The sequence below is a fragment of the Oncorhynchus keta genome, chromosome 23, assembly GCF_023373465.1.
Source record: "Oncorhynchus keta strain PuntledgeMale-10-30-2019 chromosome 23, Oket_V2, whole genome shotgun sequence".
Classification (NCBI taxonomy): Eukaryota; Metazoa; Chordata; class Actinopteri; order Salmoniformes; family Salmonidae; genus Oncorhynchus; species Oncorhynchus keta.
In genome coordinates this window covers 32,113,986-32,131,629 of record NC_068443.1, presented here as the reverse complement: position 1 = coordinate 32,131,629, position 17,644 = coordinate 32,113,986, and the positions used below count along the sequence as shown (strand labels likewise).

Below are 17,644 nucleotides of genomic sequence, written 5' to 3'. Positions count from 1 at the left end.
GGGATTTTGCCTATAGGCTACTTTGAAGCAAGGTAAGACAAGTTGGAATTGTTTTGATGGTCGTAACAAGGATCATTTAGCTATTTGATTTTAAGACCCCTTAAGGTATAAAAAAAACACATTTAAAAAATATTGGCTGAGACATTGAATTTGGCATTACTGCTATTAGCCAATAGATATGAATTGAAAAACAGATTCACTACATGGAACAGATAGTCACCCAAAACAAATCTAAAAGGAAGTTTGTTCTGATGTGACTGTCCTATATCTGTGAGAAGACAGATCAGGAAACTAATAACTACGCATTTATCCCCTTATTTTAGGTACAGCAGGCCACAAACTATATATATATATTTTTTTAAACTGGTACCGAGGACCAGTCTTGAGGCTTGTGGGCATCCTAGAGCAAGACGGAACTTTTGTAGGCCAAACCGTTCAGACGCTACAGATGTTTTTGTGAGAAGACCGATTGTCGGGATGTCTAATGGTCTGACAAACACCCCTCTAGCTCCGACACCTTTCAATGCAGAAGGGCGATATCGGCAGATGCAGTGGATTGAGACGCAGCCCAAGCAACAACAAAAAAACATTGTGCTTAGACAGATTTTGATAGGGCTTTTTTAAAATTATTTTATTATTATGTTAATTCGAATTCCGCAGGGCCACAGAATTGTAGGCTACGGGTTAATGGATAACAGTGCATAAGCAGTTATGCATGCGTGGCGGTGAAACCATTTTACACCGGTTAGCGGTAGCACTACCGCAGAGATTGTGGACATGTAGCCTATTGCACAACACATTCCAGGTGAAGGAGGTCAAAGCAGTAAGAAACTGCTGGTCTGCCAACATCTGTGTCTTCCGAAGGAAAACTGGCACGCAGACAAATCAACAGAGCCCACCCAATTCCCTCTGCACCCCGTCTCAGACAATGACCCAGTGATGGTGAGTTCACGTAACAAACACTGGCTGTCTGGGCTGACACACAGTTCGCACCTGTAGAAGGAAGAAATGGGGAGTCCCAAGCCCTCCAGCTGTTCTACCCCCACTAACCATAACTCAAAGAGAATTCCACTGTGGTAAACCAAAGACAACACAAAATAAAAAGGTAACCATGTATGGTAGATGTCTGTCCAACTGCTGTGCATAAAATAAAAGTGTTACCAAAAGTAGAGAAGCTAGGTTGAAAAAGTCTAATGTGCAATCACCTAGAAGGAATAGACATAGTATTAAAAGGTAGAACAGCCATTCCCTACCCCAACCAAAACATCCATGAAAATAACTGTGTGACATAAGGTGGATACCACACTCATCTCGTTTCCCATGCCAGTCACTGAGAAGCTGTCACTTGCCTGACAGCTCCTCTGACAATGTGCACAGTATTCTACATAAACAAATCACTCCTATCCTTGCGTGCCTCTTACGCAATACTAGTGCTGCACAGCGCAACAAAACTTCAGCACTTGTTAGATACTAGAATGTGAAAAACTTTCCGGTACAAGAACAGTTACTTTCGGGACTTCTGTCAAATGGGTTTCACTGATCAAGCATATATATCAGTGCAGCCAACCCCTTATAATAGCATGCACCATGACTGCTCCACTTACTCATTGCTAGCCTGCACTGGGAGTCTTGGCTGCATCATGTTAGCTCCCAACTCATGGTGCAGATAAATTAATGCACTTGAATAAAGCAACAAAGCATGTGGAAATGTTTAAACTTAATTACTGTTGGCAAAACAATGTCCATTGATTGGAGTCCACTTGTGGTAAATTCAATTGATTGGACATGATTTGGAAAGGCACACAAAAAGGATTGTGTCGAGGCACAGATCTGGGAAAGGATACCAAAACATTTCTGCCGTATTGAAGGTCCCCAAGAACAGTGACCCCCATCATTCTTAAAACGGAAGAAGTTTGGAACCACCAAGACTCTTCCTAGAGTTAACTGCCTGGCCAAACTGAGCAATCAGGGGAGAAGGGCCTTGGTCAGGGAGGGGACCAAGAACCCGATGGTCACTCTGACAGAGCTACAGAGTTACTCTGTGGAGATGGGAGAACGTTCCAAGGACAACTATCTCTGCAGCGCTCCGCCAAATCAGGTAGAGCGGCCAGACGGAAGCCACTCCTTAGAAAAAAGGAACATGACAGCCCACTTGGATTTTGCCTAAAATGCACCTAAAGGACTGACCATGAGAAACAAGAATTTCTGCTCTGGTGAAACAAACACTTAACTCTTTGGCCTGAATGCCAAGCATCACATCTGGAGGAGACCTGGCACCATCCCTACGATGAAGCATGGTGGTGGCAGCATCCTGCTGTGGGGATGTTTTTCAGCGGCAGGGACTGGGAGACTAGTCAGGATTGAGGGAAAGATGAGCGGAGCCAAGCACAGAGAGATCCTTGATGAAAACCTGCTCCAGAGTGTTCCAATGACCCAGAGCCCGGACTTGAACCAGATCAAACATCTCTGGAGAGACCTGAAAATAGCTGTGCAGCGACGCTCCCCATCCAACCTGACAGAGCTTGAGAGGGTCTGCAGAAAGGAAAGGGAGAAACTCCACAAAAACAGGTGTGCCAAACTTGTAGCATCATATCAAATAGGTCTTTAGGCTTTAAATCGCTGACAAAGGTGCTTCAAAGTACTGAGTAAAGGGTCTGAATACTTATGTAACGTGTCAGTTTTTTTTAAAGAAATTTGCAAAAATGTCTAATGAGGGAGTCAAAAAAAATGTGTAGATGAGTGTCAAACTTTGTAATCAATTTCAGAATAAGGCAGTAACGTAAAATAATGCAAAATAAGCTGATTACCACCAAAATCTTTATTAATTCAATTATTTGGTCTCTCCCAAAGATGCTCTATGGAGATAAATAGTAAAGGCGACTTTTTATAGGCACCAACTCCTCCATGATTCGTTGGACAAAGACGAGGCGGAAAATGTATGGCGTTCTTGGATAACCGCCGAAAATAAGATCTGTGATAAACATGGGCTTAGGAGATGTAGGTTTTTTTTCTATGAGAATGTTCATCAGCCAACATCACTTTGTGAATTGAAGAATTTGTGATATATACACACACACACACACACACACACACACACACACACACACACACACACACACACACACACACACACACACACACAGCTCCAAAAAATAAAGGGAACACTTAAACAACACAATGTAACTCCAAGTCAATCACACTTCTGTGAAATCAAACTGTCCACTTAGGAAGCAACACTGATTGACAATAAATTTCACATGCTGTTGTGCAAATGGAATAGACAACAGGTGGAAATTATAGGCAATTAGCAAGACACCCCCAATAAAGGAGTGGTTCTGCAGGTGATAACCACAGACCACTTCTCAGTTCCTATGCTTCCTGGCTGATGTTTTGGTCACTTTTGAATGCTGGCGGTGCTTTCACTCTGGTGGTAGCGTGAGACTGAGTCTACAACCCACACAAGTGGCTCAGGTAGTGCAGCTCATCCAGGATGGCACATCAATGTGAGCTGTGGCAAGAAGGTTTGCTGTGTCTGTCAGCGTAGTGTCCAGAGCATGGAGGTGCTACCAGGAGACAGGCCAGTACATCAGGAGACGTGGAGGAGGCCGTAGGAGGGCAACAACCCAGCAGCAGGACCGCTACCTCCACCTTTGTGCGAGGATGATCAGGAGGAGCACTGCCAGAGGCCTGCAAAATGACCTCCAGCAGGCCACAAATGCGCATGTGTCTGCTCAAACGGTCAGAAACAGACTCCATGAGGGCCCGACGTCCACAGGTGGGGGTTGGGCTTTACAGCCCAACACTGTGCAGGACGTTTGGCATTTGCCAGAGAACACCAAGATTGGCAAATTCACCACTGGCGCCCTGTGCTCTTCACAGATGAAAGCAGGTTCACACTGAGCACATGTGACAGATGTGACAGTCTGGAGACGCCATGGAGAACGTTCTGCTGCCTGCAACATCCTCCAGCATGACCGGTTTGGCGGTGGGTCAGACATGGTGTGGGGTGGCATTTCTTTGGGGGGCCGCACAGCCCTCCATGTGCTCGCCAGAGGTAGCCTGACTGCCATTAGTACCGAGATGAGATCCTCAGACCCCTTGTGCGACCATATGCTGGTGCGGTTGGCCCTGGGTTCCTCCTAATGCAAGACAATGCTAGACCTCTTGTGGCTGGAGTGCGTCAGCAGTTCCTGCCAAAGGAAGGCATTGATGCTATGGACTGGCCCCCCCGTTCCCCAGACCTGAATCCAATTGAGCACATCTGGGACATCATGTCTCGCTCTATGCACCACAGACTGTTCCGGAGTCGGCGGATGCTTTAGTCCAGGTCTGGGAGGAGATCCCTCAGGAGACCATCTGTCACCTCATCAGGAGCATGCCCAGGTGTTGTAGGGAGGTCATATAGGCACATGGAGGCCACACACACTAGTGAGACTCATGTTGACTTGTTTTAAGGACATTACATCAAAGTTGGATCAGCCTGTGGTGTGGTTTTCCACTTTAATTTAGATTGTGACTCCAAATCCAGACCTCCATTGGTTAATAAATTTGATGTAATTTGTGTGATTTTGTTGTCAGCCCATTCAACTATGTAAAGAAAAAAGTATTTAATAAGAATATTTAATTCGTTCAGATCTAGGATGTGTTATTTTAGTGTTCCCTTTATTTCTTTGAGCAGTTTGTATGTGTGTATATATATATATGACACATTTTAAATAAAACAAAGGTATCATAATTCATAAAAAGATCATGTTAATAACCTCTGCGGGATTGGTGTCCCGTCCACAGGACGGTTGAGCTAACATAGGCTAATGTGAGGAGCATGAGTTTGTAAGCAACAACAAAAAATTCCAGGACATAGACTTATCTGATATGGACAGAAAGCTTAGATTAAAAATTATTTAACTGCACGGTCTAATTTACAGTAGCTATTAAAGTGAAAGAATACCATGCTATTGTTTGAGGAGAGAGCACAGTTATGAACTTGAAAATGTATTAATAAACCAATTAGGCATATTTGGGCAGTCTTGATACAAAATGTTGAACATATATGCAATGGTTCATTGGATCAGTCTAAAACTTTGCACACACACTGCTGCCATCTAGTGTGCAAAATGTAAATTGTGCTTGGGCTGGAATAATAGATTGTCTTTCTCTTGCATTTCGAAGATGGTATTATCTTTTACCAGATCAAATGTGTTATATTCTCAAACATAAATTTCACATTTCCACAAACTTCAAAGTGTTACCTTTCAAATGGTACCAAGAATATGCATATCATTACTTCAGGTACTGAGCTACAGGCAGTTAGATATGGGTGTCATTTTTAGGCAAAATTTTAAAAATAAAAATACAAAAAAGGGTCAGATCCTTAGACTGACAAAGTCAAATTGATTGTATGTGATTCATTAATGCATACATGGCTGTCAGAAGCAATATCATTACAATTTATTACACTAAAAAAATGCCCAACTATTGAACAGGGCAGTAGCATAGTTTATGTCTGCATCAAATGCCATTCTGTGAATGGCTAACATACCTTTTTTTTTTACTGTGGTATGTTGATGGTATCAAGAATTGTGATACTAAACCTGGTATCGAAATCCAAAGTCTGTTATGGTGGCAACACAGTCCATTTCAGTTGACTGGAGTGGAGACTTAAAGAGTACCACAGTATGAGTCATAATACCTGTAAAACCTAGCAGCCATTGGAACCATTTTACTGTTGGACCACTAGGTTGTATAGGTATTATGACACCTCCACTGTGGGGCTCTAATTGTTAAGGGGCCCCCTTGCTGGGACTCCTACTGTGCTCTGCATGCCACTAGTTTACCACAGCTGTGGTGGCTGCCTAACACACAAAACCTCTGGCTGTCACCAAGCCTCAGAGAGCAATAAGATACATTGTGTCACAGAGAAATGTCAAGAAGAAATGTCCTGACCTCTGTAAATAAATTAACACATTCAAGTCAAAATGTGCAATTAATGAAAACAGATCTGCAGGGAGCAGAAAAATTTGCTTCACACACACACAGAAGGCTAGCTGAGGAACACTCAACTCCGTTCTCTTATATTGAGGCGGAGTTGAGTTTTGACAACTGGTCGCGGGATTCGCTAGCAACATTGAGTTACCATCAGCCGATTCTTATTAAAATGTCAATTCTGAAAACGCTTACCTGAACCTCCTGTACAACTGTGATCCTTCTGCGGGGTGGTGAAATTCATAATTTAAAAAAATATTTTTTTTTAAAAACTTTTTAGCGAGATTCAATTGGGTATATGCTATCCGGGATCCTTGGGACGACACACCCTCTCCCTTAAAGTTTACATTTTAAATAGTCAGGGTAGGGGTTAATATGTGGATGTCCCAGGGATCCCGGATTGCACTAGCCGATTTAATTGAGTTGAGCAACACAAATTAAGAAAAAAGTCAGTGGTTGTATTCGATAAAAGTTTTTATTTAACTTATGAATTTTAAGCACACGCGGAATGACTGCAGTTGTACAGGACACACACAGAATACATTTTTACAAGAATCGACTGATGTTGATGACTCAATGTCGTTGCAAGAAAATTGACCAGTTATCAAAACTCAACTCAAGCCTCGATATAAAGGAAGGAGCTGCTTGTTCTTCAGCTAACAGACGGCAAAACCCTAGAAATGGATTGACAGAAAATTCCAACGGTCATTAAATAAGGGCCATGTTTCAACTGAAGCACGGCATGTATATAAATACAATATAACATGTTTTTTAAAAGCAGGCTATACAAGTTTCACTGAAATGTAAACACAGACATGGCCCAAGAGGCATGATTTCTTGTTTTTGATAATTATTTGTGTACTTATTTGACATCTTTGCAGCACTGTCAGGAGCTAGTAACACATTTCTCTGCACCTGCTATAATATCTGTTAAACTGTGTACACGACCACTAAACTTGGATTTGATTACCAAAACACAGACTGACTGACATGCAATTTTGACAGGTACAAACCTCCACACCATAACAAGGCCACGTGCGTAGACAACACTCTAGACACATGGAATCTTGGGGCGAGAGCCAAATATTAACCAAGGCGGTAAGACAAATACACATTGTAAATCACCCAATCATACGTTAATTGAAAGTAAAGCAAAACAGTGTACCAATGAGTGATTGCTCATTCGTTGGTTAATACTTCAACATGACCAGAACATGCGAGTCAATAAACAATGCGTAGTTTGAGTGCACATTTAGCTAGCTTTGTTTTATCTAAAAACACGGACCTTTTTCTACTCAAGGCATGCAATGTTTACATGTTTCCGCCAGTATCGTCTTCACACAGGCACATAAAGAATGTCTGATCATTAGCTCCCCCTTGCACCGGTCCTTTGCCATTACGCCAACAGACAAGGCACATCCCAGAGACACAAAACAAAATGTCGGATTCATGGGAGTCACGTGATTCCTTTGTACTTAGAAAATCTCCTCCAGCGAAAATAACCAACTAAAACCAGAATATTGAATAATATATATAAATAATTCATCCTTAGTGATCTGGAAAATGTATCCACTTATTGTTAAGACTATCTACACAACATTTTCGTCGTGTTTTTTAAAATAAAATTGGCGGCCATTTTGTGCAAACATGCGCAGAAAAAAAAGAGGAGCGCCTCAAAATATAAAAATAAGGATAAATGTTTATTTTCATATTTTCGAACTATAAAAACATACCGATTCCTCTTCTTTCTCCATCCCCGTCGGCATTTGCGGCACTGCCCGATTAATAGATGCATATTCATGCAGGTCGGGTAAATCCTCACATCGGAAGACGGGTAGTGGCTTGGAAGCGTCCAGCGCCCGTGCCCGAAACGACAATTTACTCATTTTTTAAAATTCGAGATGCAACATAAATCTATCCAATCTCCTTAAATTCACATCGGTTTCGAGTTGAGCTTTCATGAATGATTGTGCGGTTATTCTGACATATACCGTACGGCTGATTAAAGTTAGGGCGTCGCGAACGGAGCCGGGAAGGCCCGGATCTTGATCGCTCTGTTTCGGTCTTTTTTTCAGAGGCTTCCCTGTCTATCGGTGGTTCAGTACGCCATGGCCAACATGGCGGACATTAAAAAGTCTTTAACGCTCGGTTCGCTCAAAGCAGCCCAACCCACCGATCGCCGAACAGCCATTCCCACGCGGTCCCGAGCGCGTGCGCGCTCGCGACGGTGGGGGACGTGCCCCCCAAAACTAAGCAAGTCAAATAAAACATTTACATCATTTGGGTAAGTAGCTAACCATTATATGTTTCAGGTTAAATTTGGAATCCAATTACAAAAGGGGCATGCTAAATGTCCCTAATTGGTTACAATCTAAAGCCTACATTGCCTTATCATTAGGTCTCTCTTTATGTAGTGTTGTGTCCTATATTTATATTGTATTTTTTTTATCCCAGGCCCCTTATCTGACTTGCCTAGTTAGATTTTTTTTTATCAGTGACTAATAATTCTGAATTATTGTCTCTAACATTATCATGCACCTTTTATTCCTCAGTTGTTTTACATGTGATTTGAACATTAAGGGGGGCTGTTTTTAAATTTGATTAAATATTGGGATTTTGTAAATGTGATTAAATATTGGGATTTAGTAACTTCTATTAAATATTGGGATGGGAAGACATGGATGATAACTAACAAACCATAAATGATGATGCATTTAAATTAAAATGCTCTGGCATGATACCAAATATTTGAAGTTGTTTTGCTACATCATGCATCAAGCCTAGCTCTTACAAGTTGAAACAAAAATATAAAACCCTTGAATCATAAACTACGAGTGTTATTTGAAAATAACAAAAGTAAAATATGACTCGACTTACTAAATTACTCGTCACTACCAGTACAGGGAACTGAACAGCTTCTGAAAATATTTTCAAAGTTTGAAAATGTTGCCCTCTTGTGGTGTGATTAACCCTAGAACTGTGGCCCGCTGCAACCGAACTGTGTGGTCCTCCGTTGACCAGTGTGTAAATCCTATCGTAATTCAACAGTGGTGGCTAGAAAACATGTTTGATACCATTCCGCTCCAGCCATTACCACAAGCCTGCCGTCGCCAATTAAAGTGCCACCAACATCGTGTGTAATTCAAATATTTGGAAATAATAAAAACCTCAAAACAAAGGGTTCTGGTGCCATAAGTTGGCAAGCCTTGTCCGAGCCAGAATGGTCAATATGGCTAGTCCGCTTGACACCAAACTCAGTCTTCCCACCGTCAGAGTCTAAAGGCTCCTTGATATTGTAGTCACAATGTGTCTATAATGATGTTGGCTGTGCTTTACTGATTGGTTATCCTGTGCCAAACACCCACACAGCACCCAAGTCCTACCCCCTTCTCATACAACTTTTGGATTTTCAAATAAAGAGGTCTCAACCCCCCAGAAAAAAATAACATTTGAGAGAACCAATCAAAGCTCAAGCCAATTTTGTTGTGAATATTGCACCATCAACAGGCTCCTGTCCAGACAAGTGTCACAGCTCTCCTTAGCTGTGTACCATCTGAGTCACATCAGCCATGCTACCATAGGGCATGAATCCATCTCCTGTTTCTGTAGTGTGAGGCAGCTTAATGTACAAGTACACCCCCTGGACAGGATGCTAGTCTCTCTGTGCCTTACCCCAATACCTCATGAATGCCAAGCGGAGATGCATCTGGTGCTTTACTAAAGCCCATATAAGGACATTCTCAGGGCTTACCTATAGTAATGGCAGACATTGGGTCTAACCAGGCTCCAAGAGTTGTAGGTTCCACTCGGCGTCGACCATTACAAAAGACAGCATCATTGGGATCTAAGTGGGAATAAAAAAAACAGCTCATCATTCCTTTGAGTGTTTAATTAAAATGGTCATCATGTTGATGGGACTGGGACAGTGGTTCCAATTGCAAAGAGTAACTAAAATCTCAGAGTAGGTTGTGCTTGTGTGTATTCATTACTCAGATTAGAGGCAAAACATTGTTTACGCTAGGAACCAAAAAGGGCGAACATAATGAGACAAAAAAATGTACATTACAGCCTCATTCTAAAATTGAATAAGTTAAAATTCCTCAATCTACACACAATACCCCATAATAACAAACCAAAAACAGGTAGACATTTTGAGCTCAAGTGCATCCTGTTTCCATTTTCCGCCTGCGGTAAATTCAATTGATTGGACATGATTTGGAAAGACACCTGTCTACATATGGTCCCACAGTTGACAGTGCATGTCAGAGCAAAAATAAAGCCATGAGGTTAAAGGAATGTTTCGAGGAACAGATCTGGGGAAGGTTACCAAAACATTTCAGCAGCATTCAAGGTCCCCAAGAACACAGTGGCCTCCATCATTCTTAAATTAAAGAAGTTTGGAAACACCAAGACTATTCCTAGAGGTGGAATAGCTCCCTGGTCAGGGAGGTGACCAAGAACCCAATGGTCACTCTGACAGAGCACTAGAGTTCCTCTGTGGAGATGGTTGTCCTTCTGGAAGGTTCTCCCATCTCTGCATCACTCCACCAATCAGGCCTTTACGGTAGAGTGGCCAGACGGAAGCCACTCCTCAGTAAAAGGCACACGACAGCCCGCTTTGATTTTGCCAAAAGGCACCTAAAGAACTCTGACAATGAGAAACAATATTCTCCATTCTGATGAAACCAAGATTGAACTCTTTGGCCTGAATGCCAAGTCTGGAGGAAATCAGGCACCGCTCATCACCTGGCCAATACCATCCCTACAGCGAAGCATGGTTGTGGCAGCATCATGCTGTGGGGATGTTTTTCAGCATCAGGGACTGGGAGACTAGTCAGGATCAAGGGAAAGAGCAAAGTACAGAGAGATCCTTGATGAAGTCCTGAGCACTCTGGAGCAGGTTCTCAGACTAGGGCGAAGGTTGACCTTCAAACAGGACAATGACCCGAAGCACACAGTCAAGACCACGCAGGAGTGGCCCAGCCAGAGTATCATTCAGTGGCTCAGCCAGAGCCTGGACTTGAACCCGATCAAACAGCTCTGGAGAGACCTGAAAATAGCTGTGCTGCGACGGTCCTCATCCAACCTGACAGAGCTTGAGGATCTGCAGAGCAGAATGGGACAAACTCCAAAAATACAGGTGTGCCAAGCTTGTAGCATCATACCCAAGAAGACTTGATGCTATAATTGCTGCCAAATGTGGTTCAACGAAGTTGTGAATAAAGGGTCTGAATACTTATGTAAATTTGATTTAACAAATAAAATTAGCAACATTTTCTAAACCTGTTTTTGCCTTGTCATTGTGGGGTATTGTATGTAGATTGAAGGAAAACATTTTTTTATCCATTTTAGAATTAGCCTGTAACCTAACAAAATGTGAAAAAAGTCAAGGGGTCTGAATACTTTCCAAATGCACTGTACCTGCATTTGTCCAATACAAACTCGTTTTAAACTAAATGCCGGTAGGTCCCTACGCGTTTGTCAACAAAAACTACTTTCAATTGGACAAATGCAGGTAGGTCCCACTTCCACTGGTTATTAAAGTAAACAGTTTCCATTGCAAAACCTTTTGCAACAGCCCAAACGTTTTGTAACAGAATCCAACTAATGAATACACCCCATGCTCTCTCCCCTGTCCATGTAATCTAACTCAACAAGACCTAAAAGGCAAAACTGATCCTAAAATCAGCATTCTCCGAGACGCTTCGTGATTATGACCCCAGAACAAGTCTAACCCATTCAGAGGCTAACTGCTTTAGTGCCTATTCACGATAGTATCTTCTGGGCGGGGAGTTACGTTCTGAACGTATCGCTTGCTGTACGGGTACCTTTATTGGGTTAGTGTTTCCACATGGTCATATCTCCGTGTTACAGTGCTTGTTTACGGAAGACAAAGGCGGCGACCTGTGCTAATTAGCTCTGTGTGTAAACGTAAATTGGTAGGAAGTGTAATTCATCAACTGGAGGCACACACAGTTTATGGATGTGTAAAACTGCAACTGTATAAAAGAGGCATATCAGCATTTTTTTTAACTAGTGAAAGCAATAATTGACGTTTCTAAATGTCAACACAGCATTGGGAATGTAGTTCGCAAAGCGAATAACCACTGAGGACAAGCCTAGTGTTTTGTCTCTGACATCGAGCCCAGGGCGAGTAACGTTAAGTCTGATCCAGCCACTGATTTATTGTTATTAATTACCTACATGCCAAACAACTTGGCGTAAGTCAACACTTCAAATATGAATGTGCAGTTCCTTTGTTGACCACTGGTAGTTGGTTGGCAGTGTAAGCTATCAAATATTGCCTTCCTTGCCTAGCTAGAACATGACAATTAGTTAGTAGTTATAAACTTATAAGCCGATTTACAATAATAATTGTACAGTTTACACCAGATGTGTGTGTGACACGTTGCGGTCTTTTTTTTTGGTCCGTAACTTAGCATTAGCTGGCTTTCTTCCTGACTCTTTGGACTATAATACATTTAGCATTTCGAAGGTCAGAACATTTGAAAGCAAACGACAATTTATAACACTTAAACCAAACTAAAAACGTTAGCTAACTTACTAGCTAAAAGTGGAGCTGGCTCGCGATTGTAACGTTAACGCAGTTAGTTACTAGTAGCCTAGCATGCTGATTTGACATCGGTGGTTTGCCAACTTAAGCCATTCAATTTAATTGTGATAGCTTGCTATCCAACAAACAAGACGATTTTCACACGACAGTTGTTTCGATCAGCAATACAAAGATATCTGAAAAACTTACCGTAAAATTGACTCCAGGATGGGTGATAACATTTCTTGTGATCATGAGTGATTCCCCAAAAGCCAAGGACAGACGCTGGCGGAACGGTATCGTTTTGAAAACGCCATGCAGTAAAATTATCCTGATAAGACGTCATTCAGATTTTTGTTAAGCATCGGATTTCTCTTGATCGTATCGGAAAGCCTCTCTCTCCGTCGAAGTAATACGTTGAGATCAGATAATTATACTTGTTATTTCCAAGAAGATTAGCTAGCAAAACTAGGAGAGAAGTGTTCTTGTTGGGGGTTAACAACTTTGCAATAGAAGACGCATCCTGATTGGTCGGTGGCTGGCACCAATCTGTAGAGAGCAATGAGGTAGAGAACACTGGGTTGATGAGATCACGCTCAAAAACGAGAAAGTTCCATCTGTTGTACACGGTATTCTAAACCCTCTGTATTACCTTGGGAATAGACCACCTAAACATACAAGATGGAAACAGACGCAGAAACGCAGTCTAGTCTTTCAATTGCAGTACGGAAATGATTATATTATTTGAATGCTGCCTGCTGGTGCCTGACTGCAGGTTGGGAGAGATGTCAATCTGTACACTACTTACAGTTTGATTTAAATCAGTGGAACAAATTATACAATGTATTATTAACGGGATTACAATTTTATTCTGTGATGGAACTATTCACAAAAACAAAAACATTTACCAGAAAGACCCACTAACGTCAAACTGTCTCCCTTGCAAAAAAAGGTCTAACACAACAGAAAACTAATTTTGACCATTGGGCATTCTCCCAACCTGTATTGGAACCGAGCTTCCAACTCCTGATACCAATGTTCGCACCAACTGTGTCCTGTGGATTGGCCTTGTTCCCCTACTCCGAGCTAGTGGCAGTGCTGATGCCATATGACTCAAGTATCTACAAATGCTCATTAGGCAGTGCAGCATCTGAAAACAGTGGCAGCTGTATTTTTGTTGTTCAGATCAGGACACTATCCTGAGATTTATCCGGAGTTGGAAAATGCATGAATTGGCAAAAATAAGAGGTGAAATGCATCTGTTAAACTGTAGAAAACATGTGGGTAGCATAAGATGAACAGTGAGTTGAAAGCTGGATCAGAGGCCTAGGCCACAGTGAGCCAAACATTAATTGGCATCTTTCTAACAAAAAGAAAGCAAGGACAAATGACACACACGCAGCATGGAACATTTTTGGGGTAATTTGTTTTGGAACTTTAATAAATAATTTCAGAAATAAAGTAATGCAAAATGTGAATGTGATGAAATAAAAAGGCACTTTAAAAACTGTGTTCTTACAACTAAGTGGGATGTTTGAAATTCTACAAAGACCTGAATGACGTCACTCCCTTAACACTGATCTTTATAACTGAAATGTAGTCACCATTATTCAATGGAAGAGTTTGATTAAACCATCTAATTAGAAGAGAATTATTCAACAGTAAAGAAAAACACGCTGAGGATACAGGTCAAGTAATAAACCATTCAGAACCCCATTCAGAACTCAATTTCTGTAACTGAAGCAAGACACTTAAAAATAAGGCATATTGTTTGCAAACAAGGCAGTGAGTTCTGTAATATTTGGCATCGCTATTAATTAAGAGTTTAATAGGGACCTGAGTTCTTTAAAACTATAGAATTTAAACCTGGAGCCCATAATACTACTAATGTACATTAATGTCATTTTATTTATAAAGATTTACAAATATCATGACTATCTTTAAAAAATAAACATTTAAATTGATTGTTCAGGTTGAATAATAAATTGATTAACATACCTTTGCTTCCAGCCCTTTTCTGTGACTAAAATATGGCTTTACACAGAATTTCCTACAAACTGTACACATTACAATTTACTGCTGTCCTAATGGCCAGCTCTCTCTACGTATCTTGTCCCGTATCGACATCCAATTTCACCCTCAAAAACAGAAATAATGGCTCCACAGTTCTATGAAAGGCACAACCACACCTTCAATGACCTTGCCAGTCATGTGGCAAAAATAAAATCAGTTTAAACATTCCGCCAAGTTCCACAAAAAAGTAAAAACCAAAGTTTATACATACTGTACAATTTTTCAATTCAAATGATGCATAGAAAAAAAATGGTTAGTAAAACATATTGAAATAGTGGCAAAATGCACTGCTATTATTTGGTGACTACAAAAACAAACCATGAACATGAACCCCCCACAATATTATTTTGCATACAGTGTTGTAATGACAGAGAGGATTCTCCATCATTTGCCCTCGTATTTTGGATTGACAACAGTTGTTACAGCACTCTTGTAGATGGGATTCTCACCCTGCAAAAGACAAGCAAAAAGAGTGAGAAAAAGAGCAATCATGGATACATTGTCTTAGTCCCAAATGGCAGCCTATTTCCTATTTTTTTGTTAACCTTTTATTTAACTACACACATACACACATACATACACACATACATACATACAGTGGGGAGAACAAGTATTTGATAACCTGCAAAATCGGCAGTGTTTCCTACTTAAAGCATGTAGAGAGAGGTCTGTCATTTTTATCATAGGTACACTTCAACTCTGAGAGACGGAATCGAAAACAAAATCCAGAAAATCACATTGTATGATTTGTAAGTAATTAATTTGCATTTTATTGCATGACATAAGTATTTGATCACCTACCAACCAGTAAGAATTCCAGCTCTCACAGACCTGTTCGTTTTTCTTTGAGTAGCCCTCCTGTTCTCCACTCATTACCTGTATTAACTGCACCTGTTTGAACTTGTTTGAAAGACACCTGTTCACACAATCAAACAGACTCCAACCTCTCCACAATGGCCAAGACCAGAGAGCTGTGTAAGGACATCAGGGTTCAAATTGTAGACCTGCACAAGGCTGGGATGGGCTACAGGATAATAGGCAAGAAGCTTGGTGAGAAGGCAACAACTGTTGGCGCAATTATTAGAAAATGGAAGAAGTTCAAGATGACTGTCAATCACCCTTGGTCTGGGGCTCCATGCAAGATCTCACCTCGTGGGGCATCAGCGATCATGAGGAAGGTGAGGGATAAGCCCAGAACTACACGGCAGGACCTGGTCAATGCCCTGAAGAGAGCTGGGACCACAGTCTCAAAGGAAACCATTAGTAACACACTACGCATGGATTAAAATCCTGCAGCGCATGCAAGGCCCCCCTGCTCAAGCCAGCGCATGTCCAGGCCCGTCTGAAGTTTTCCAATGACCATCTGGATGATCCAGAGAAGCAATAGGATAAGGTCATGTGGTCTGATGAGACAAAAATAGAGCTTTTTGGTCTAAACTTCACTCGCTGTGTTTGGAGGAAGAAGGATGAGTACAACCCCAAGAACACCATCCCAAACGTGAAGCATGGAGGTGGAAACATCATTCTTTGGGGATGCTTTTCTGCAAAGCGGACAGGACGACTGCACCGTATTGAGGGGGGGATGGATGGGGCCATGTATCGCGAGATCTTGGCCAACAGCCTCCCTCCCTTAGTAAGAGCATTGAAGATGGGTCGTGGCTGGGTCTTCCAGCATGACAACGACCCGAAACACACAGCCAGGGCAACTAAGGAGTGGCTCCGTAAGAAGCATCTCAAGGTCCTGGAGTGGCCTAGCCAGTCTCCAGACCTGATCCCAATAGAAAATATTTGAAGGGAGCTGAAAGTCTGTATTGCCCAGCGACAGCCCCGAAACCTGTATGGGGGAGTGGGCCAAAATCCCTGCTGCAGTGTGTGCAAACCTGGCCAAGAACTACAGGAAACATATGATCATGGTAATTGCAAACAGAGGTTTCTGTACCAAATATTAAGTTCTGCTTTTCTGATGTATCAAATACTTATGTCATGCAAATTAATTACAACAAAAAAAAAAAATCATACAATGTGCTTTTCTTGATTTTTGTGTTAGATTCCATCTCTCACAGTTTAAGTGTACCTATGATAAAAATTACAGATCTCTACATGCTTTATAAGTAGGAGAACCTGCAAAATCGGCAGTGTATGAAATACTTGTTCTCCCCACTGTACATACATAACTATTTTTGACCAGGGCCCATAGGTGCTATTTGGAATGTAGTCCAAAAAGAGAATCATTTGGTTAGAACGACTTCACATATCACATTGTATGGTTAAAATGAATTCCAGAGCAGCACGTCTCCATTTGGACAATACGATTTTCAACATTTCAATAGGGACTTGCGAACAAAGCAGTCACCTGTCCTATAATCTAGCATGTTAATGGCACACCCAACAACATGCAGTTAAACCATAACCCATTTAAAATAAGGCAGAGCGAATTGAATAGATGTTGGTGAGCTATAGACCACCGTAGTTTAAAAAAATATATATTCCGTTTTATTAAGTGATTCATTTTTAGACAAATGTGTTCTTCAGGTTGCCTCAGACAGTACTAGAAACTTTAAACTCGCTACTGAAATGAGAAAACGGTTATATTACAGCTTATGCTTTTAAGAAGTTGAATATCTGTTTTTTTCTTAAGAATGAAAATATCAGTGAAAAAGGGCGAAGAAAAGATGCAAAACTGAATCACAAAACACCACAAGGGGAAAGTAAAGTACATGCAGGAAAAGGGAAAAGAGAGATAGGCAATACAAACGTAAACTTATAGGACCACGCCTTTACGCCCATAGCTTGGATTCTGGAACTTATTTATAGGGCTCTTGTATATAGGATTCTCTTGCTGTGGTCAACAATGAGACAGACAGGGGTCAGAGAAAAGAAGAACAAGAAAGAGCATGAAAAGAAAGTAAGCAGTAAAAGATGACAGAATGGAGGGAGTAATGGTTGAGGGACAAAGAAAGCAGAAAAGGTTTACCAACTAGGGGTCTATCCATCATTCAGAATACAAACATATCCAACCCCAATGGTTTAGCAATA

General features: G+C 41.3%; 2 protein-coding genes across 4 annotated transcripts in view; both read right to left on the bottom strand.

Annotated features, from left to right (window-relative positions):
* Window positions 1–13,058, bottom strand: part of LOC118402175 (enhancer of polycomb homolog 1) — a 35,335-nt gene extending 22,277 nt beyond the window's left edge. Inside the window, exons 1-2 of one of the 2 annotated variants that reach the window (XM_035800175.2) lie at window positions 12,746–13,058; window positions 9,734–9,826 (exon numbers count right to left, since the gene is read on the bottom strand). Coding sequence is in view for 1 of the 2 variants with exons in the window: in XM_035800174.2 (XP_035656067.1) it covers window positions 7,716–7,868 (153 nt within the window). In the remaining variant the exon portion in view is untranslated. Of the gene's footprint in view, window positions 1–7,715; window positions 8,542–9,733; window positions 9,827–12,745 lie in introns of those variants that run through there. The other variant, XM_035800174.2, reaches the window with a different exon arrangement.
* An 883-nt stretch (window positions 13,059–13,941) lies between these two features.
* The window catches only part of LOC118402174 (integrin beta-1-like), a 34,706-nt gene continuing 31,003 nt past the window's right edge, over window positions 13,942–17,644 (bottom strand). Inside the window, exons 15-16 of one of the 2 annotated variants that reach the window (XM_035800171.1) lie at window positions 17,364–17,447; window positions 13,942–15,058 (exon numbers count right to left, since the gene is read on the bottom strand). In XM_035800171.1, coding sequence (XP_035656064.1) covers window positions 17,370–17,447 — 78 coding nt within the window. In that variant the 3' untranslated portion in view covers window positions 13,942–15,058; window positions 17,364–17,369. The remainder of the gene's footprint in view (window positions 15,059–17,363; window positions 17,448–17,644) is intronic. The other variant, XM_035800172.1, reaches the window with a different exon arrangement.